General features: G+C 37.3%; 1 protein-coding gene across 3 annotated transcripts in view; it reads right to left on the reverse strand.

Annotated features, from left to right (window-relative positions):
• The window catches only part of LOC101169556 (disintegrin and metalloproteinase domain-containing protein 12), an 84225-nt gene that overhangs the window by 44989 nt on the left and 15926 nt on the right, over positions 1 to 23310 (reverse strand). For all 3 annotated transcript variants that reach the window (XM_023963430.1, XM_023963429.1, XM_023963431.1), the window contains 3 exons: positions 22282 to 22403; positions 19265 to 19338; positions 2358 to 2436 (listed from right to left, as the gene is read on the reverse strand). In XM_023963430.1, the coding sequence (XP_023819198.1) occupies positions 2358 to 2436; positions 19265 to 19338; positions 22282 to 22403 (275 nt within the window). The remainder of the gene's footprint in view (positions 1 to 2357; positions 2437 to 19264; positions 19339 to 22281; positions 22404 to 23310) is intronic.

Here is a 23310-nt window from a genome sequence, read left to right on the forward strand (position 1 = left end):
CTAATAGGTTGAGCAGAGCTGGAGTAGACCTGAGCAATATGAATGCAGCGCGCTTAGAACTGTGCTGGAGCACTGCTTTACAAGTTTATTGCAGATTTGTGAGTCAGGTGTGGACCTTTGAATCATCAATATAAAAAGTAGAACAACAAAGGCTCTGATGAGTTATTCCAAGATTAGTTCATTTCTCACGAAAAAAAAAAAAAAAACATCAGGAGGCATTGGTGATTTCCTTTGTGAAAGGAAACTTGACTTCTAATACTCCCATTGGCTCTGATTTCCGGCTTTCCGGCTTTAGAAAATCTAGCCCACAACATCAGATTTGACCTACTGCACTTCAGGTGAGGAGCAGCAAAGACCCTGGTGGGAGCAGGATATGGCTAATGTATGAGCTGAAACTCAGACTCCAAAAGAATAAGGCTTAAACTCCATCAATGCAGACAGAACTTTTTCCAGAGAGGATCAGCGGCACACATGCTCTCTTTTTTGAGAGATTGACTGCTGTGTATTTTACTTGGTTTACACCGAATGTGTTTTTATAAAAAAAAAAAGAAAAAAAAAGAAGAAAAAAAGCGAATTTATTCTACTTATCCCTAATCACCACACAACAGATTGATGAGCTCAGAAACAGCAGGTTCTACACATGAGCATCTGGGTGAGGTTTAAGACAATGCAGCATGTTCCTTTGACAGGTTGATGGTTGCAACATCTTCCGACAAAAAAATAAAAATAAAGACAGGAACAGTGTTAGAATAGGGGCCTGTCACTGTCTACACAGAGAGCTGCTTGGGCTACCCTTTGTGCAACTTATTTATTTATTTATTTTTGCATATAAGGTATAAAACAATAAATTTACAAAAAGAGAATTACAGGTTGTGATAAATATAACAACTTTAGGGGCATTTATATATTTTCCTTAATAAATGAAACTGCCTCTAATGTAACCCGCTGCAGCATAATTATTTGAATTAAAAATGGAGGCAAGGGAAACCAAATTGTCTATCAGGTCTACCTTAGTGTACTTTTTTCATTTTAACATCACCTATAACTTAATTAGCTACAATGGAGCTATTTAAGATCCAAAATAAATTATATGTATGTGCAATTATCTACTTAAAGTGCATTACCTCTGGACAGAAAATGAGCATTAATACAGCAGGAGAAAAGAAAATCTGCTTTAAATATATTACAATGATGAACAGAATTTTCATTAGGTGAAACTTTTGACCATCATTTTGCTCAGGAGCAGCAGGTTGTGGATTCTGGAGGAATAATAGAAAATACAATGCCTCTTGAGTTATTGCTATATATTTAATATATTTTACTTAAGGTGAAAAAATGATTTTGGTTTAACATTTTTTGAATAAAATTAAAAACCTAAATAATAGGAAACAAACTGAACAGTGACAAAAATTTACTTTTTTTTTATAAATTATAACTTTTTATTTTTAAAGTCTCACTCCAGTCATGTTTTGATTCTTTTAAAAGCATTCCCAGTGATCATTTAATTATATTTATGCCTTTTTTGATAGCCAGATGTCAGCTCTAACAAAGAAAATTAAGTCGTACATGGAGCTATTTGTCATTAGAATGGAGTGGAGCAGGGAGCTTGCAGCACCTATGTCACTACAAGCTTCGTCAATGGCATTTTTTACATCTGCTTCTCATTCACAAGGATTTGAATGAAGAAATATTAAAACTCGCAATTTTAATCAGAATTTTGTTTATACTTCTCCTCCTTCATAAGAAAAATGCCACAAGGACATGTTAAAATACAATTTCATTGGAGTGGATCTTTAAAGCCAATGAGGAAAATTAGAGAGATCCTTTCAACTATTAGAATAAACTTTTAGATATGATCAAAGCTACAGCCTTTCAGATAAAAAGCAACGCTTTTGCTGTTGTTTTTTAAACCTAAATAGAGCCAGGATTTCTGATTTCAATAAGTGAAATCCAGCAGGGCATTCCCTAGAATTGAGATTCAAACCAAACATTCTCGTACTTATTTGCAGAAGAGGAGCACATGCTTCTCTTTGCATGGCTTACGAACACACCGAGTCAAACAAGCACTGGAAGCTGAAAGAGGATTTCATGAAAAATCCCTGTGGCCCTGCTGGCTGAACAACAACCAGCATAAAACACACCTTCTAATCATGTAGACCATAGAATGGCTGCGTCGCTCAGCAACGACCAAAGCTTTCCACATGCTGTACCACATTAAAGCATTGAAATCCTTACGATGCAGTTATTTAAGATGCTAAATGCTTTTAACTCCTAAAATTGGATCATCTGTATCGATAGAAAAAACATTTACCGGTACAATTATTTTAGACAATGCAAATGCTCAACTGTCATTATACCGTGTAGTTGTGTGCACTGCTGACTGCACTTCCATCCTCCATGTAGTGCGTTTCAATGTAGTGACTTGCAAAGAGACCCCTGAAAAGAAGCAGAAAAGAGAGTAAACTCATCAAATACCCAGGATTTTTTTTCCCCATCAGAAAAGATGCAGTTGTTGTTGCAATCTGCACTTTTGTCCATGTTGTGGTAGCTTGTGAGGATTGTGAGTTCATGTAAATGCAATCATTGCAGCAGGAGAAGAACCTCGTGAATTGCTTTGCCTTTTTATGTGATTTTGATGGGTTCATAAATGTTCTGACATACATACAGCGTGAGCTGTGTCCTTTAGAGGCAGTAATCCTATGCATACATGTGCTCGCAAACATATACTAAACTGTTTATTTGCGTTTTCCTCCCTTGAGGCTTGAACAGACGATCCCACCCAGGGCATTGGCAAGGGAACATGAGGAACACCCATCTTTTGCTGGATTATCTTAACATATGTGTGTTTGATAGCCAAAGGGAGGCAGAGGGTAAATAAACCCACAAAATATTGCATGTTTTTTTACAGATGTTTCAAAAGAAACAGCTGTTTCACTAAACTTCTTAAAGCAATTAAAAAACAGGTAAAACAGACTAAATGGATCATACATTTTAATCAAAGCTCCCCAAAACCAGAATTACATGGAACCAGATTATACTAAGAAATCCTTTTCTTTATACTTTTGAACCTTTTATTTTCTCCTCTGTATATTTAAAGTTCAGTTTTATGACCTCTTTAAAAAATGATCAGTCCCCTGCCCCGAGCTTTACCACATTTAACTTTATTAAATAGTTATCATCGCTCTAATGTGCCTTATCATGCCATTAGCAACCCCTAAACCAAATCCGATAAGCCGAGAGGCCAGCAATCACTTTGAAGAGCCCGGTGTGTCTCATAAAAAATTGATGACACATCTGAGGGCAGCATGGGCTCAATGAGGGAATCTAAGCTGATGCACATTTTCCCACCGAACCTGCCTGCAAAGGAAGTGTTACCACACATTTGTTACACCCATTTATTTGAATGACAGCATCGTGCAGTCGCTCTGTTTGCGGCAGAGATAGGATTTGTGTCATGTGAGTTGTAATTCCGTGCAAATACTCTCGTGAGCATTTTTGGGGACATTGGGAAAGCCAGCTTAGAGCAGCGTGGCTTCTGGAACCGGGCAACACACTGCAAAGATGATGGAGGATTAACATGATGGAATCTCCCTGTAATGAAGCTGCTGGCCGAGTTTGTAGATGTGTGGTTGCAGTGAGCTGCTACTATTCTAAATGCTTGTTTCTTAGTTCTGAAGATTTAATGTTTATGCTGATTATAACACAGATTTGAAAAACACAAAATGTACTAATTTCCCAAAAATTGGAAAGCAGAACATGTAAATAGATCTATGATGTAAGGTTTTTTTTTTGTTCAACAAATCGAAGGATAAAATATATGTTTTCCATGACTTCAACAGTTGGCCAGCAGTCTTCCTCAACAATGTTTACACCCATCATCACATTTGACTACTAAATATGTCAAGTCAATCTGAGTAACCACGCCCCCTTTTGTCTAGTGGTGGTCTCCTGAGAAGAGCATCCCAAGGAGGCGACAGCGCGCATGCCTCCTCATCTCGGTTTATGTTTTTTTTTTCCATGTTTCTGCAGCTTCTTTGATCCATTTGAACTTGTTTGTTTCTGTTCTTATAACTTTTGCATTATTTATGCAGTGATCCAATATTGCTGATTTTAAGGTTTTGTTGCTCTGGCTCTCCCTCTTTTGATCTTATGAGTCTTCTTGTTGTCTCCATCTTGCATTCATTTTAGTGCTCCCCTCTTTCTTGAGTTAAACATGTCTTGTTTCTCGGGCGTAATCTTTTGCACATGGCTTGCATTTATTTTCTTGCTGTTCTGATGGGTGTGAAACCTTCTGAGGAGGACTGCAGGCCAGCAATCAAAAAATGTCACGGTAAACTATACCTTTATCCTTCCACATAAATGAAAATATGAAAAATCATGCATACGGAAGACATAATAACTTATTTTTTTATACATTTTTGGTAGATTGGAGAGAACTTGTTTGAACTTTAACTTTAACTTATTGCACATAATGACTTAAGTTTAAAAAAAATATTGGTGAAAAGGAGCCTTAGCTTTATTTTGAAGAATGATACACAGTCTTAAAGACCCACTCCAATTGTCTTTTGATCCATTTAAAAATAGTTCCCAATGGTCTTTTAATCATGATATGCCATTTTAAAGCCAAAAATCAAAAACCTGTTTTCTTGGTCACAGTTTCCGCAGAGCAGCATGAGTCAATTGAAATTTGTTGTGGCTGAACCAGTTGTAGGCGGGAGTGTTAGCACAGAGTTAGCCCTTACTCCTTTCCCATCATCCCTTTGTCTACACTCTCTCCTGCTAGCTTTCAGTCCCTCACAACCCCAACCTAACATTATGGGTGTAGCAAAAATGGCGAGCAATATCGGAGCTGTTTTGAGCAAGCCCAGATGAGAAAAACAAAGACGTACATGGATTTAGTCATCTACAAGTGTGGTAACTTTCCTTGTTGTCTTCTGCTTTATTATCTTCATAAAAATCTACAGACAGTGTCGTCGTCCTAATAAAACCTAAACAGAAAAAGGACAAATTGGGTTGTTTTCAACAACTTAAAAGTGGGTTTATTTGGTTGTAAAGTTGAACAATTTCTGTAACAACCCCATTGATTACTAAGCAAAGACATTTTTAATGGAGCTTCAATGTTGGAATAAAAAAGGTTTTTGCTTGTTCTTAAGGCAACCAAAGTGTTTTTAAATGACTCTTAAAAATGACTTTTCCAACCTGATCACACAAGTGTTCGACAGGGTTGGAATAAGATCAACTTCCTAATTTTGGGGATAGTCTTAACTCCCACTGCTCCGAGGATTTGAAAGTACAGTTTACGTTCTAAACTTTAAAGCTAAGGAATTACCACTGGTTGGCCGTGGTGCAGCGGTAGGGTGGGCGACCCATGATCGTAAGATTGCAGATCCGATTCCCACCTTGCACGCCAATGTGTCGAAGTGTCCTTGGGCAAGACACTTAAACCCACCTTGCCTCTGGTGGGAGGTTGGCGCCAGTGTTCGGCAGCGGAGCCGCCACCAGTGTATGAATGTGTGTGTGAATGGGTGAATGGGACTGTGGATGTAAGGCGCTTTGGGCCTTCGAAAGAAGGTAGGAAGCGCCTTATGAGTATACGCCATTTACCATTTTACCATTTACTGTTAGCAGAATTTATCTAAATATGTCTCTGCATTGAAACTGTTTCAATGAATGATAAAAAGCCTTGTCATTTTTTTTGTCTCAAACTGCCTCCACCAAAAACATATTTTTAAGAAAATTGAATTATACAATAAAACCATCAAAGCCAGAATCTGGATTTATGAGGTCCAGACTCACAGGTGCAGACTTCTGATTGCCAGCACAGCAGCTCAAAACAGAAGTCAACTCAACAACAAAAAAAAAGCTGCGTGGCATCGACAAAGAAGGTGTGACAAATTTGTTATGGGTGCAACCCACATGCTCAGCTTTGCTGCTCATTCCACAAAAGCAGCTCTATTTGAAAGGAGAGCAAGCAGGCTTTTTAATGGCATAAGATATATTGCCAAAACGCATTAATGCAAGAAAAATACATTTAGGAAGACATTTTTTCTGCTTGTTGTCATGAGTTTTAAACTGGTTGACTTTATTTTTTTCTGGATCAAGACAAATTTCAATATTTGGAATGAACCTCAAGTATGGTTGCAACTTCTTTCTGAATATTAAATGTATATTTTCTTTTTGGACAATGACTCACCATCATATTTAATTTTGTCATTCTGTTACAACTTTAACTGACAAAGCTGCATGGAAGGGGGTTACAAACCCCCCTCCCCAAGCTCTGCGTGAACTCTCAAAGTAGTCTTTTGAAATTTCCTCAGGCGTTTTACAAGGTGCAGGTGGTGGAATTTATGAATGGAACCAAAGTGCTCAGCTGCTGACGGATGCTCAGAAATTGTCTTGTCTTTTTTTTTTTGTTACACATGAAGGAAATTATGGTTTCAGCCTCAAACTGTCAGCTCATATCAAGGCTGTTACTGCTAAATAGCTTTTATAGAACGCCTTGAGGCATGACTGTTTATGCTAACATAACCCATATAAATGTTAAATCTGTAAAGGATGAAGACCTTAAAAGCAGTTGTTCCCATTTTATAGTAAAATGCCCATTTATTCTAATTAGCTTTATTCCCATTTTAAGCAATGTGGATGCATTTTGATTGTTAAGCTTTTTTTATGTTCAAGTTTCTTTAAAATTACAGGAAAAATAATTATAAATTTATGTTTTAATTAATGTACATTACAGAAAAAAGGTATAGTTACTACCATACCAAGGCTGCTTGGTGCACATATTTTCTTTGTATACAAACACAACCGTGTTTATAAGATAAGATTTCTAAATAGAAATTAAAGAGCAACCATGTTAAAAAAAGATAAGAAAACCAATGCTCAATCTTTGTAGACATGGTTGCCCTTTAATTTCTATTTAGAAATTGTTGCTTTTCTCGATTTTTCTATCTTTTGACGAAATATTTACCATTTTGTTTTGACACTTTTTCTGAAATCGCATTGTGTGATTTGTTTTGTTGATGAGCATGACAACAGGAAAAAGTACTGTGAATTGATGTGCCCCTGAACCATTATCAACTCAACAAGAGACATTGATAAACTACATAAATAATCACTTCCTTTTCATAGATTTTTGCTACATAGTTTTTGTCAAATTTATAACTTTTTGTTCACTTTCTTAGCAGAACGTGTTTTTCCTGAGTGTGTGTTTTCGTTTTTTTATAGGGTCTAATTTAACAGTTGACAGGGGATTTGTGGACACTGCCTGAAGTATGTTTTCAGCAAGTTGTGGGTTTGATTCTAAGTGAGATCACAGTCTGGTTATGTTATTAAGTGGAATCAGCGTAGAGCTTCACGCCAAATTACTACCAAGTCACTTCATTGTGGCATCCCCATAAGGTCCTGGAGCCGTCTACACAATCTAACATCTCATTAAACATTTACTAATAGTTGCCCAGATTAATAATGATGAATGACAGATTCATTACCTGCACCTCTGGGATGCAGAAAATCCAGTTATTTGTCTTATAAAATAATCTGTCATTATTTATATTCGCGTTTCACACACACACACACACACACACACACACACACACACACACACACACACACCCACACAAACACACACACACACACTACTCCTCTGAGTTAATTTAACTTCTCTGGAACTGAATTCAGAGCATGAATTATTGATTGTTTCTTAAAAGCTATATGAATCACTTTCCTCACACATCTTTCGAGCCAAGAACTCTCCTCATGCTTATATTGTTTGAACATAATTAGGTCTATGATTCACTATTTGGAAGAGAAGACTTCCAGTAAATCTAAATCAAGTCACCCACACATGTTTCACATAAAAACTTATCCCACATCAGGGTAGCATTTCTTCCTGTTCACCTTCCATCTGTTGACATAAGTGGATTTCTGAAATATAATGTTTCCTATACAGAAATCAATGAATGTGTAGCCCAGATATGAGCCGCACAATGCAGGGACCCTCCAAGCAAAGACGAAAATGAAAAAGTCATTATTGTGGAGCACGGAGAATCCTTCATCCTCTCTCTACTGCATCAAATACACATGGATAAGACTCCTTAAAATAAGACACACATGACCTTTTGTAATATCTAAAATTACAGCAGATGGAAGTGAACCAAAAGCAAGCTTTGATGAGCTCTGCTTGAAAAGAACAAATCCAACCCGGTGTACATCCCCCCTACCATTTGTATATCATTTCCTTCCCAGGCATCCAAACATATTTATACATATGTGACGTTACACCTCATGGAATAATTCACTTTTACACACAACACCTTGCACGTGAACCCATTTGAGGAGGCATATGGCTCTAGGCTCCCTGCTGGCTTTGAACGCCACTCAAGTTTGGAGATTTTATTTAATCTTTCTCTCAAAACAAGCCCATCCCAAAGCCCTCCTATGACTGTGATGGCAGCATAAGCAAAACTCTAAAGAAGACTCGTTTTTACTGAAGGAGAATGAGAGAAGAGTATCTAAGGAGGTGTGACTGACAAGCATAATTCCATTACAGCATTCAGCTGCATTCCAAATTGATTTGCATACAGCTTAGTGTCTCTTTAGCGTATGCATGGCTGTGGTGGGTGCACTGAGGGGCATGAAGGCGGCAAACCAAGGGAAACTGAGAAGACAGAAGGAAGGTGAGACCAGTGGAGAAAGAAGCAGTGAAGTTCAATTAAGCAATTATAGTAACATTAAATCCAAATGTATTTAAAGCACAATAAATATATTGCAAGTAATACTGAAGTGGTCCTCATATTTAGTGATGAAAGTAAGTGAAACTCCAAAATGTCTGAGAATTTTTAACCATTTTAACAAAAAAGTCAAAGTTATGTCACAGAAAGTCATTAAAAAGAATGTTTGCTTGTTGACCCAACATTTCAGAAATGTTTCAGAACATAAGAGTTGGAGTTTGACAGGAAGTGAAACAGGGGAGAGATTGAATCTGACAGTAAAGTGATTTAAACCTTTTTCTATTCAGAAACGGAAGCAAGTGAGTGGCTCGGGGGATGCAGACAGCATCTGTCTCTAGAAAATATGTATGTCTACATACATTAAAAAACAGAGTGAGGGATCTATTTAGATAGATCTATGTACTGGTAGATAAATCACAGCGCTTTCTTTTCTAAACACCAAACACCTTGGGGTGAATCTTCTTAAAAGTCCATCTTTGGAAAGATTGAGAACTTCTTGGAATAATCTTTACATTTAAATGAAAAAGATCCTTCAGAGATTTGAGAATTGGAACAATACCTGCTTTATTATCGATGCCTTTTCTTGTTGTTAAAACCCTGTGATAATGTAGAAATACATACATTTAAATTACTGAGTCTGTTTCTCTACTTTTGTGTTTTTCTCTGATAACTTCAACTTCATTTTTTTTTCTCTTTTATGTTACAAACTACATTATTATTGTCAAAGGGACAGTTTTTTTTTTTCCCCCAGGAATTGTCAAAAGAGTTTTGATTAAAATAAAAAGCTGTGGCTGCAGAGTAAGGATTAAACATGCCGGGGTTTCAAAACCTCAATTTTATTTACTCTCAAAATAAAAGCACACTTTGTTTTGAGTGTGAAACATTGCAATTTGCACTGCAGCGTCAGCATAAAAAAAACAGAGTGGCACAGCAGAGCAGTTAAAGCGTGAGCAGGTTTATAGCTGTTGGCCGGGACATCCAGAATATTTAACACCATCAAACGATTCCCACACCAAACATATTTTCCCTCAGAACTGTACAAAGAGCATTATGTCATATTCCCCAGCTCCCCTTTGAAGGGGAAAACGTAATCGAATTAGTTCGAGAGAAAATGAGCTCATAAGAAATGCAGTAAGGGTAAGCAAGGCCATGTTCTTCCACCACTCCTTCCTGCATATGGTCACTAACGGGACCGCAGACTCAACCTGTTCATCTTGTTCATCAAAATTAGCTCGAGTCCTCACCATATGCTGCCCCAACGAGGCAGCTTATTAATTAATGTCCCATGGCTTACACAGCAAAACATGAGAATGCTGTTGATGCAAAAATATGGGGCCAAGGATGAAATACACACACTCTCTATCACCCCAAACAATGGAGCACAGAATATTGCTGCAGCACCAAATAATAGGACTCCACTTTCAATATGCATTGCAGGCAACATCAGAGTAATTAACCCTTTATAATGTAATGTAATCGCTATTGTTGGTGCTGAAAACCTGCCTATCAGCACCGTTACTGCTGTCATAAAAATCTGACTGAACACCATGCCTTTTCTGTCTCTTTCCACACATGTAAACCTGACAAAAGGCTGTGTTTTTTCAGGTACAGGCTGATCTTTATGATAGGAAGAATGCAGGTGTTTAGCAAAACACCAGAGCTCAACTTCCTGACTCTCCACCTTAATTTTTTTGTTAAAGAAATAAATTATTTAAATATATATTTATTTATATCTTTAATAGTTTTTCACTATTATGTTTTTTTTAAGGTGGGGTGTGATTTTTCTTTGTTTTTGAGTATTTAATGGTTTTTAGCCTGTGCAGCACTTTGGTCAACTGAGATTATTTTTCATTCTGTTATATAAATAAACTGATTGATTGATTGATTGAATTTTTGAAAGCGGGAACTCCTAACAACGCATGGAAGTAGTTTATATGCTAGCAATGAATGAGTTTCCTGTTATACTTTAGTATTCTCATCAATGTCAGTTCTAATGAGGGGACCAAGGCTCTTCAATGGAGGTGGCCCATTGTTATTCACTGAAAACAGTAAACAAATGCACACATGTTAATATCAATGAGTTCCTATCTGTCCAATTAATCTATAGTGGATCCCCTGGGCAACCTCATTGTATAGCTGTGGTTTCTGCCTACTGGCAAAATATGCAATTAGGGGCTGAGCAAAGAAGACATTTAGATTGTCTTTTTTTTATTTTCTTGAGTTCCTGCTGTGTCTTGAGAAGAAAAAAAAAGAACATCAAGCATCAGTTCCAGTTCCTTACCTTCACATTAATCAACGTTGGACTTTTGCTTCTTTAAAACGAAAAAACTCAAACGTTGACAGATGGACTTCATACTACAGCTGTGCTGCAACTGAGCCTATACTGCCATATAGGTTGTGCACACAGCGGATCCCACTAACTGCATATGTTACAGACTGTTTTTTTTTAGTCCCAGAACACATAACTCAATCTTTTTCTCCTCTTAAAAAGCTGTCCAGAGTCATTAAACTCTCTCTCTACACTTTCATGGATGATGCACTGATTTTCCAAAAAGATAATAGCATACAATCTGTCATTCCCCAGCCCATTACCCTGCAAATATGGTGGTGAGGGAAACTTTCATTTGGCACTGATGTGTCAGTTTAACATAACGATCAGGGTGAGCAATCTGTCACCAATGCCGATGCAGCGTAACTGAAGTCATGGCTGCTGGGTTCTCTATAGCAGATGTCAATTATTGGACAGACTGCAGGTGCTGAAAGTGCTTTTAGACAAGTCACAACTCTTTGAGCATCTCCAGCACGCTAATGTTTAAAACAAAAGACCCAGTTATTGTTCAGTTGTCTGATTTTGAAGCGGCAAAATCCAACGACAGCCCCCAAATTTGAAATTAAAAGTACAGTTTTTATTGTGTGCACTCAGAGATTTACGTTGCAGTCACATGCACTGTCTGGTGAGAAACTGCAGTTTGTCGATGAGGCTTGTTGCCATAATGAGTAGAAATCTCCATACATGCTCACACAGTTGTGTTCTATGTTGTATGTTTTTAGTTGATATAAATGACTGTATATGAGAACTGTACTGAGTAACCCCCGCCTTCGCATTCCATACAGGAAGTACCCGCTGGTCTCAAAAGCCGAGATCCCATAGACTTTTATTGAGAAATAAACAGCTATTACTCAGCTTATATGTGTCAGAATAATCATTCTTGATCTTGTTACTATTGTTTTAACATTCTTGCTAATGCTAGTTTTTTACATGATAATTTTTCTGCAGTGCAATTCATTGAGAATATAAACACACATATGCATACAAACCAACACATGTCAAGCATTTCATTCTGTCACACAAAACTATTTGTCCAGGGTGAGCCCAGGTGGGTCTTTATGTTCTGCTGAGGTGGATGATGGAATGTAAAAAGAGGCAGAGTGCCCGGCCGTTCCCACACCAAGACCCCCGCTGAAGCGGTAGCAATAGCCAAAACCCCCCCGACACCGTATAGCAGATGGAGGGAATTCGCCCAACTTCAAGCCTATTCAGACTGAGAAAACGTAGAGCGAACCAGAGCTTAGTCCGATAGGAAACAAACCGAGACCACCTGGAAAGATGGGTCCGAGAGCAGTTCCTGGTCCTGGACCAGGGTCCGCTTGGGTCTATTCAGATTGAAAATTTGTTCTCGATTTTCGGAGGAAACAGACTCAGGTTCACTTTAAGCAAACAAAATGCGCCTGAATACACTTTCAGACTGAATTGGACGTATCCCTGTTTACTGACTATTTCTGGTTCCAACATGGCGATGTCGGCGAGATCTTTACTTTTGGCTCTTGGGCATCAACAGTAACATCTTTAATCCTTGTAATCTGCATCTTAGATTACCTACATGAACACATGTCATTCAGAATGCAACTACGGGACACCAATCAGATTTTTTTAGCTTCTCAGCTGTGTAGTCCAGAAGAATCTGCAGATTAAACCTAAATTAATCTTTTAGAAAGATTATATCACACGAACCGTTTTAGAATAAAACTAAAGATTATGGGAGGTGCAAAAGGGAACTTGATACTGTGGTGCATTCTGATTCACTAAACAGTGCAGGCGCTGTCATGGATAAATGCATTGAAGTCCATGATAATGTAAAGACCACACATCCATTTTATTATCTTGAGTAATCTGTCTATATACTGCAAGATAATCTAATCACTCTTACACTCTCCGGGACATTTCCTGCTGATGCAGACAAATGATAGCCAGGTTAGACACGGCTATTATGAATCATCGACATCTGTAGACTCACTCCACTGTTTTTAAAACTCATGCAACAAGGTAAAAGTTCATTTTCACAGATGTCACTGTTCTCTCCCTAATCTGTACCCGGCAGCTGAGTCTACATGTCTCTGCAATACAGTCATTCAAGATTTGGCATCATTCCCCAAGGGCGTGTTTTCCTTACAAAACTCATAATGTCACTAGTTGAAGATGCCAGGAAGTAAAATATGATTAGAGTAAACCTTAAACTACAATGTCATCACAAAAGAGGAAGGTAGATTCAACTGAAAAAACAAAATATATGTTTTAGAAATTACTTAAAGAGCAAATAGTATTGAAAGAGTGGAAATAACCTCCAGTTTTATTTATTTTTTTCTTTGCTTTTTGCTTTGGTTCATTTAACAAAGCTAAACTAAAGACTTTTCTATTTCCAGTCCTCGTAATAGAATGAAATACGCAGTTGATCAATGCTCCCTTAATGTTTGGTGCACAAGAAAAACAACAAATTTGCAAATTTAAATGTACTGAACACTTTCTGAGAAAGGTCTGAGCATATGTGCAAACACTGCTGAATGAATGTGTGGATGTATGAATGGATGGATTCTTCTATGTGGGCTTTAGACAGTCAAACTTGGCCATGAGCATTTTTTAAGAGAGTTACCCAAAATGGTTTTGCATACATCTATATTTTTTATTGAGTAAACAACCTAGTTGGTTGCTTCTAAAACCCAGTTAATGGAACCACACATTTTAAATTGACAAATCATATATAATCACTGATTTTGTAACAATGTCTCAAATTGTTTGAGACAGCACATTTTGTCTTAAATTTAAACTCTTTGAGATTGTTTTCTAGATCAAACTTAGAACAATTGGATCAGACATTGCAGTGAAGTGCTTCTCGTGTGGACGACAAAAGAAACTCCTTATGCTGAGTGGTTTATCTATTTATATATTTTTCTGAAATACTTTTTAATCAACACTCTATGCAACATATGTAATAAAAGACAAAATAGAAAAAACAATAAATATAAACGCAGCTGTGCGCTTCGTTGTTTTGTCTCATAATCCATGAAACGAATGTAAGAAATAAAGCAAATTATTTTGGAATCCAAAAGAATTTTTGCATCAAATGCTCATATTGGCACTAGAACAGAAGCCTGATGTCCAGAAATCCCCCTTTTACGACTCTGGCAGGGTTCAAGATTGTGTGATGGCTATGTGGCAGTTGAATGAAATTACCAGCTTCAAAATGGATTGTGAGCATGGCGCGAAGACAAGATATCTTTTGGGAAAGATATAGAAAGAAATAGTAAATCTAAAATCCACATATAATCCACCACTACGTTAAATAACAGTTTCTATAAACTGAAGAGGGGGAATAAAAGTAATCCAGGATCTTGAATATATATATTTGATTTTTTTTTAAATCCAACTAAAACCAATGCTTTTTTGTGGGTTGTTACTACTGGTCTTTTTAATTTTCAAAGTTATGACTAGCTGCTACGAGGCCCCCAGCCTCTTTCTTTAATTAGCTTTTATGGCCAAAAATCTAATATTCAGAATACATGAAAGGCCAGCAATACTCTGGATACACAAAAACATGGCTCTTCCAGTATGACTGAGCTTCAGAGCTAAAAGCAATTTTCATCGTTTTTCCCCCCCAATAAAGAAGCGCTAAAAATAACTGTAAAATATTTCCAGTTGTCCGACACTTTTAAATGTTATCAAATGAAAGTGAGAATGGAACTTTGTGTCGTCTCTTGCTTTTTTAGGATGATGATAAGCTACAAATCTCATATTCACTGACGCTTTGGTGGGGAAAAAAAGCCATGAACTCATAAAAGTCCACAGAACTGCAGAAGAGAATTTAAAGTTGATTCTAATCATTAAACATTTGTAGCTTCCTCATCCTTACACTGTCCAAATACATAAATATCTATAGACACAATATAAAATTAGCCCCAAAGGCCGATCAAATTTAGTAGATATTTAGATGTACCAACTACTACGCTGAACATACTCAGAAATTAAGCAACTAAAAACAGTAAACAAATAATAAAAGTTAATTATACTTGTATTTTATTGATCATTATATAATTTAAATATTTATTAATCTCTTCATGCCTAAATTGATTTCAAATTATATTAAAAAAAACGTCAATGTTTTTTTCTGTTCCAGATGATGCCAATCTAAGGAGAGTTCTGGATATTATGGTATATGGCAAATTAGCGACATCCATCATGAAGAGATTTAAGTGGGCCAGACCTTTCTTACATTTAACCTGAAACCCACGCACAGTAATGCATAGAGGAGTCTTCTCAGCATTATTAAAGTATTTCATCAAGACTAATGTGGAATCTCCCATGTGACCATCATCAATCATTTCAATCTGGCCAACTGTGTCATTAATCAACGCTATGCTTCAAAGCTGCAAATGCTCACAATTGTTTGCATGTCAGTCAGTCAGGCTGTCTTTGAATATTCAACACTTCAACTCAGAACAAAAGAATATATGATGAGAACTATTATAAAAAGGTTAAAAAAAAAAGTCCTCAATATTTAGCCAGGACTTTAAAAAGACACAAGGAAAAGGTCTTCGTTTTCCTTTGTTGCCTTGTTTTAAACATATCCATTTCACCAAAATGGTTATTTTATTGATGTAATTAATTGTAAAATATTTAAAGCTACTAAGCACATTTTGCTGTAGTATGATTTCTGTAATAAATATTCTAGTATTACATCTTGTGAAATTCAGCATTCACATTTTATTTATACAGTATCATGAAATGATATATTAATTTATTATTATTAACACAAAAATTACATTTATATAAGCTTTTATTTGGTTTTGTTGGGTTTTGATTATTTTCACCGTAGGGGATGCAGTAAAAATGATTTTATTTCTATGGGGTTGTATTCCTCCAATGCACAGATGGTGCACCCACCCTCGCTAACGTCTCCTAAAGTTATAACAGATGTCATATAGTTTGCTACTGGTGAAATAATTTTACAGTCATGAACTTATTTGAAAGAAAATGTAAATTCAGAATATATATTTAAATCTAAAATTGAGGAACATTTTTTTGTAATTTTACATTTAATCTAGTAACAGAGTCAGGGCTCGACTTGAATTCTACAAGTTTTGTGCACCCACATTTTCAACCACATAGCATTTAACAGCACAGTTATACAAGATCACTTTTTGTTTGTTGCCCATTTGCTGCTGAAAAGGACAGGGAACACTCGGGCAGGGCGTTTTATTGAAGCATTGAGCTTTTTCTGTTTTTTATCTCAAAATGCCCAAGAACCAGTCACAAATGCTAAACTGACGTCCATCATCTTCCCACAGTCATTATATTGTGAGCTTTACTGTGTCTGAGCAGAGAAACTGGCCAAGCCACTCGCTTGGACATGTAGACTACACACCAGAAGTCATTTTAGTATTTCACCCCCCAGCATCTCAGTGCTTTTTTTTCTATAATTATTTCTCTTTTTCTATCCTCTTCCCTCACTCTAATATGTTACAAGTAAAAAAACAGTTATGTATCATATAATTGCAGTAAAAAAGGCAAAAAGAGAATTCACATTACATTTTCCAGTGCCTCAGACTGGGTTCGCATGTGCTTCAATCCCCCCCAACATCCTCTCTTTGTGCTGTCAAAACCAGAAATGTTTGTAAATGGAATAATATGGTCTGGTTGTTATATTATTAGAAACCATCTATCTTTCTCGCTTCAATTAATTTCTGTTTTTTGCAAAAAGAAAAATAATATTCATTTGAGGGAAGAAAAAAGGGGGTTGTTCTGAAAACATTTAAGTGCATCCGTTTTTTTTTTAATGTTTAAAAGGAAATGACTACATTTCCATAAAATAAGCGCTCATTTTGTCCTCACATTAATTAAAGCAAACAGTCGTCTTGCGCTTGCTAAGCGGCACCTTTTATTTAATTGTATATTTAATTTATCATTGAATGTAAAGGCGTGTTCAGAACCACTAACAGAGCTTTATTGGCACACTGTTTGGTGCTATTCAAACTACATTTGGGATCGTACAAAACCACCAATTTTGGATAATCTGCTGCTTACAACTATTGGCCTGCTGAAAAAAATAGAACCACAATGGACTGGTTTGGCCACAGTGCAGATGACTCTGGACTGTGCCATGGTGGTTTCTGGGTACCTGCTCTGACTGGTTATATTAGTTTCTAATCACAGCTCCATGAGTCTGAGCCGCTGTGCAAGAAGTAAAAAGAAGTTTTTTGTTTGATCAAGCCTGGGTATTCTTTGCAGATAGTTGTCAATCTTTCTTTGAATCTGATCTCATTATATGACAAATCCACTTTGTTTATCAGACACAGCTAGCTCACCTCCTTCCGACCGCAGATTTGCAAACGAACCCAAGCCTGTACACACATGCAGAAGTTTCGGCCAATCAGAGGTGGGCTAGCATCTTTCACCATCTCTGACTGGTGTCAACCACAGTATGGGCTAAGTATGTGTGTGTTGTTGAACCACAAGGGTACTTTTAGAGTCGAAGAGATGTCTATTCTTTACAACTCATATGGCCGGGAGCACTGGTTCAATCTAAAATTTATATTGGTTTCACCACTGAGAAATCAGGTTGCATGTGCGACCAAATTGGTCACACTCTAGAGCCCTGATAGAGGTCAGAGACCACCTGTGCTACGTTGGCATCCCAAGCAATATCAGAGGACACATGTCTGGCCTGACAGGAAACAGAGTGAATGTGACCGGCAGAATGCTTCAGGGCCAGGAGTGACTCACAGCTGAACTCAGTCACATGAAGAACAAAGGATATATTAGTCCAGACTGAGTTCATGATAGGAATGAATAAGTATCCTAAAAAGTGTTGAGTTATAGAACAATAAGTATAGTCACTAGAGAAATATAAACACCAGGTGTGCAGTAAAGTGCCTAAAATAAGAAGGTATTTGAAGATCCATTCAGATGAAAATTCTGTTTTAGGCGTTTTTAACATGTTCTTGTGATGATAGAAGACATAAAGAAAATTTAAGCTAAAATTGGATTTCTGAGTATATCTTTATTCAAATCATGAATCAGGGTGGACAAAAAAAGGCTGTTGGAAAAAGCTTGGAGGTGTTACGTGGATCTTACAATGGCAAGTAACAAGCTGATAAACCAAGTAACTGATCAAGTAACTGATGCATCCACTTTCAGACAAATAGATCCATGCAAGTCTTTGTTTCCCTCGTCTGAGCTGGCATTTGGATCAAAACTGTACGACTGGTTGGCTCATATATTGCTCCCCATTTTCATTGCACTGATAATGTTAGGTTGGGGGTATGGGGCGTTGTAAGCTAGCGTGTAAACAAACAGATGATGGGAAGTGGGGACAGGCTTAGTCTGTGTCAATGGTCCTGTCCAAAACTCAGAGGTGGAATTCTAATGAACTACACTCAGTAGAAACTATGAGCTAGAAAACGACAGTTTTTTTTTTATTTTAGCCAAAAATGACATAATCATAATTAAAAGACCACAGGGAACACTCAAAAGATGCTTGGAGTGGGACTTTAATGTACTTTGTTGTGTTGTTAAAGTCTTCAAACTGTAAGTTCTAAATTGTAACATTTAGCTATATTTTCTTGCTCTCAAATTTATATGCGAACTGTATGTCTAGTCAGTGGCTGAATCTTACCAGAGGTCTATAAATTCGGCATCATTATCTGCATCCCAAAGCAGTAGAGGAAAATATTACGTCTTCCCCGACTCTGCATATGAAACACCAGAGGCCAGACTTCAGCCACTGACGCCAACATTCTTGTGAAATAGATTTTCTACAGAAATTCTAAATATCTGTGTTGCCTTTTGTGCCTCTCTGTGACACAGTCTTTCCACGCAAGCGTTTGTAAACACTTTTGAACTCCACACAATCCCCTCCTTCCAGAGTTCACTGTGTTATTGTCCACAGTGTGGAGAAGAGAGATGTGTGAACAGAGGGGAAAGCAGAGAAGTCTTCAGGGCTCCCTTGAGTTTTATTCTTTGTTAGCTTTCATTTTTTGGCTTTTCACAGAGAATAAACTATAAAATAGTTCAGTCACAAGAGGCTGTATTTTTCCTCCCTCCTTGAATAAACGACATGATATTCCGAACCTGCATGTGTAACTAAATTCAGGTGATTTATGGCTGCCTCTCTGTGTGAGAGCATAATAAGTATCCAGATACCGCTGTCCCAGGTTTGATGACAAGCATGGAGATAGAATCAGAATGCATCCAAACTCACTCATTTTTTTCCAGTAACAGGACCAAGACTTGATTCTCAGCAACTACCTCCAACTGGAGTGAGGCAGGGTAAATCTGTGGGACACAAAGATATGAGGAGTGATGAGAGGGGTGCCCTGGATGTCACACATCCTGCCTGTGGGATAGGATTTGAGGGTTACTTCCCTGTTGCCCACAAGGAAGGACATGGAAACACACAATGCCGCAGGAGGAACAGGAAGAAAACCTTAGCATCCTACAATTTTCAATTTCTACCACAAATATATTTTATATGCAGAGAGTTGTGTCAAACACAGACAACATCTACCTTTCTGCTCTACAACTATTTCTTCAATAGACAGTTGTGTTCTGTTTCCTGATTGGTTGACCATAATCAATCAAACTCCTCTGTGCTGTGTCTCCAGTACAGAATGCATTAAGTTTGCCAAATTTACATAAATCTACGATTGCTATCAGATTTTTTTTCTATTTAATACTGAACATATTTTTTTCTGAATGTTTGAACTATGAAAATTTCTTTTCTTTTATCGTAGGTCATTTTTTACGACGGAGTATAAGGGCCACCAAAAAAAAAAAAAATTAGAGCCACCAAAAAAAAAAAAAGTAAAATTACGAGATTTTATCTCGTAAATTTAGGAGATAAAAACTCGTAAATTTAGGAGAAAAAAAGTCGTAATTTTAGGATATTACAGTGGAAGTTAGCATGCAGAGCAGCAGGTGAACGCCGTGCAGCAGCAGAGCAGACCGACTAAACTTTGTTGAACAGGTGAGCTGAATGTTTATTGATAACGTTCCAAATGTCTGGAAGGTCATTTGTTTGATTTACGATTCATTAAAGTTTTATTTATTGATGGTTGGTTTGCAGGATCTCTGCAGCCCGATGAAGCCATCGTCGGTGTCCCTGCAGCTGTTCGCTTGAATCCTGTTTCTCCACCAAAAACAAGACTCTACGTCTGTGTGACGCTTCCGTCATACAAAAGGAGGAGCACTTTTTTGGCATTTTCAACGTTCCAAAGCTAATATAAAACACTATTTTCATTCCTCTTTATTGTTTTATGCTGAAACGGGACATTTCATCTGCAGGAGGGGGCGTTTGTAACACTGTTTACTTCCGCATTGGTGTTGGGATGACAGGTTCATGACGTAATGAGACAAATGAACTTCAGAAAATGTGAATGAAAAGGAGAATAAAGGCTGCAGCGATCCTCTACACCCAAACGTGTCTCTGAGCTCCTTATTTTACATATTAAACTCCGCTTTACTGAACCCTGGAAAGACTGCTACACGGAAAATAATCTGATTTTGAGTCACCAAAAGGTTCAGAATCTCTTTGTTTTAAACCTATAATAATCCGGAAATGAAGCTTCACAAAAGGCTCCACATACTTCATCTTCAAGCTAGGTTCCGATAAACGGACAACTTCAGTGTTTTTTCCTTAATCTACGACTTTTTTCTCGTAAATTTATGAGATTTTAAGTCGTAAATTTATGAGATAAAAAGTCGTAAATTTACGAGTTTTTATCTCCTAAATTTACGAGATAAAATCTCGTAATTTTACTTTTTTTTTTTTTTTGGTGGCTCTAATTTTTTTTTTTTGGTGGCCCTAATACTCCGTCGTAATTTTTAGATTGTAACTCCACAATAAACAAAGCACCACTGTAGCTTATGATAGTAATGACATTAGTGGTGTTTAGATGTAGAAAATTTACAAAAAAAAGTTTCTTTTTTTGGAGCAAATTAAATTCAAAACAGAGAAAAATTTGATTAGTGTAAAAATAATGAAATTATTATAAAAGCTTCGGAAGCATTACTTCAGAAAGACACATTTCACTTAAAGTTTAAACAATTTCCAAACATCCTTAAAATTCACCACTCTTATAGTTTTTATGGTTCAGATGGCTAAAGAGGATAGAAAACTTTAAGTGCGAGAAGCCAAATTGGACGTAGAGTGTCAATATTTGACAAGAAGGTTCAGTGGCTCTTTAATAACCTTTCGACATAAGAAGCAGCTTTACGATAGAAATCTGTTTTTTCCTGAGAGATTTCCTTAATTTCCTTAAACAATCAGCAGCTGACCCTGGTGTTGGTTTAATTTAGACGGGTCAATTTGTTGATAGCTCACTGTAAAACTTTTGTATCCTCTAAACAAAATAAAAATCCCCTGTGTCAGCTGTAGCTGATAGGAGAGCATGTCTAACGTAGTGGAAAATGGGTGTATAATTAAATCTATAAAGCTCAAAGTTTCATTTCCCACTCGCCTGCGTGACATGTTTTTGATGTTGGGGTAATTAACACCACTGGCCCTTTTTCGGAGTGACTTTGAGAGGAGAACACAGCTTAAAAACAAACAGCTTACTCAGATGGTGAGTGTCCCACACCAGCTACGTTTGATTGCTCAGGGAATTCTCAAACACCTACGCACTTTCTTTGTCTGAAAAAGGAAAACGGTTAGAAAACTGCAGAGCCGTGCCAAATTTAAAACTTTTTCTGGCTGCAAATTGCAGAAAAAACTTCCTCTGTTAAAAGAGAATTTAAGGAACAGAAATTCTTTTTAGTTTAATTGTGTGTATGTCTATTTACATTTTTGCTTAAACTGTGATGCACACAAAAAATGTACAAGCAACAACTGCCTTTAAGCTTCAGAAGCTTTTTTGTTTGAATCGCGGTTGTGTACCAGTAGCATGTAAAAAGTCTAAATACCTTTTTTTCAGCAATAATTACAGAGTGTGTCTTGCCTGAGGGGTAAGATCATATTTAACAAACAAAACAGGGAAAAACAGAAAGTCTGAAGGAGAAGAAACATTCCCGTTGAGAACTAAGCAATCTGCACAAACTAAGCACACGAGAAGGGATTTCAGAAGGAATCAAGACAGCCAGAAAACAAGCAAAAAGGGACGGGATGGCACTATGTTTACAGCATAAATAACAGTTTTTGGCTGCAACTACTGGCATTAGCTTTTTTCCCGTCTGAGCCATCAGACCACGAATGTGCTAGTTTGTGGTTGCCTTAATACTTACTCCTGATGTGAGCATGCTCAGAGGTCTGCGCTCTTTACCCTTTAGAATCTGGGGTATGGTGGTCTCATGGCGCTGCGGTTTGGTTTCGTCCCCAAGCTGCTCTGTCTTGTCTGGATGGCTTCCTGTGGAAAGATCATCAGATAAGCTTGGACAACAGATAACACAGCACAAAGACTGGGTCCGGAACATGGACCCAGTCATCTTTTGATATATTTCAAAAGCGTTCCCAGTGGTCTTTTAATTGTGATAATGCCGTTTTTGTCTGACATAGTTTCTGCAGAACGGCAGGAGTTAATTAAAACTTCACCTCTGAGTTATGGGTGGGGCTGTTGGCACGGAACAAACCCCTCCACCTCCCATCATCTATCTGTTTACGTGCTTTCCCGCTAGCTTACACCCAACCTAACATTAAAAGTGCAACAAAAACGGCAGGCAATATTGGAGCTATCCAGCCGTCCAGTTTTGAGTGATACCAACTCGGACCAGGTAAAGGAAAATGTACATGGATGGAGCGCAGAAGGGGCATTGTATCTTGGTTTTGTGTCCTGATTCCCAACAATTAGAATAAAGAAATACTCAGAAAGCCATTTTTCAATCTTAATTTTCTTTATCTCTGCTCTCCGTCATTGCAAAATACCACAAGAACATATTAAAAACACTAAAAACACAATTCTAATCAGAGTGGGTCATTATTAGTATTCTCAATCAACACAGTGCCAAAAGGTAGACCCAGTGAAAGACAAATAAGTATTGAAAGTATTTGTGAATGATGCTGGTAAGAAGAGTAAAAGCTCACTGTAGTTCCTGTGAGTAGATGTGCTGTGCCTCAGAGGACTTTGTGTGCAGACACGGCATCAATAATAGATGCTCTCACACAGTTCATGAGCAGCCTCTGCCTTACTACCCAACAATAATCTTAATTTAAAAGATGTAAAAAAGAAAAGGTTCTTCCCAGTTTTTATATTTGGTTCTCCATTTGTACTGTATTTCCTTTAAAAAAAAGTCTTTGTTTTCAATCACAGCTCCCTT

Source organism: Oryzias latipes, chromosome 15 (assembly GCF_002234675.1).
Source record: "Oryzias latipes chromosome 15, ASM223467v1".
In the NCBI taxonomy this organism is placed as follows: Eukaryota; Metazoa; Chordata; class Actinopteri; order Beloniformes; family Adrianichthyidae; genus Oryzias; species Oryzias latipes.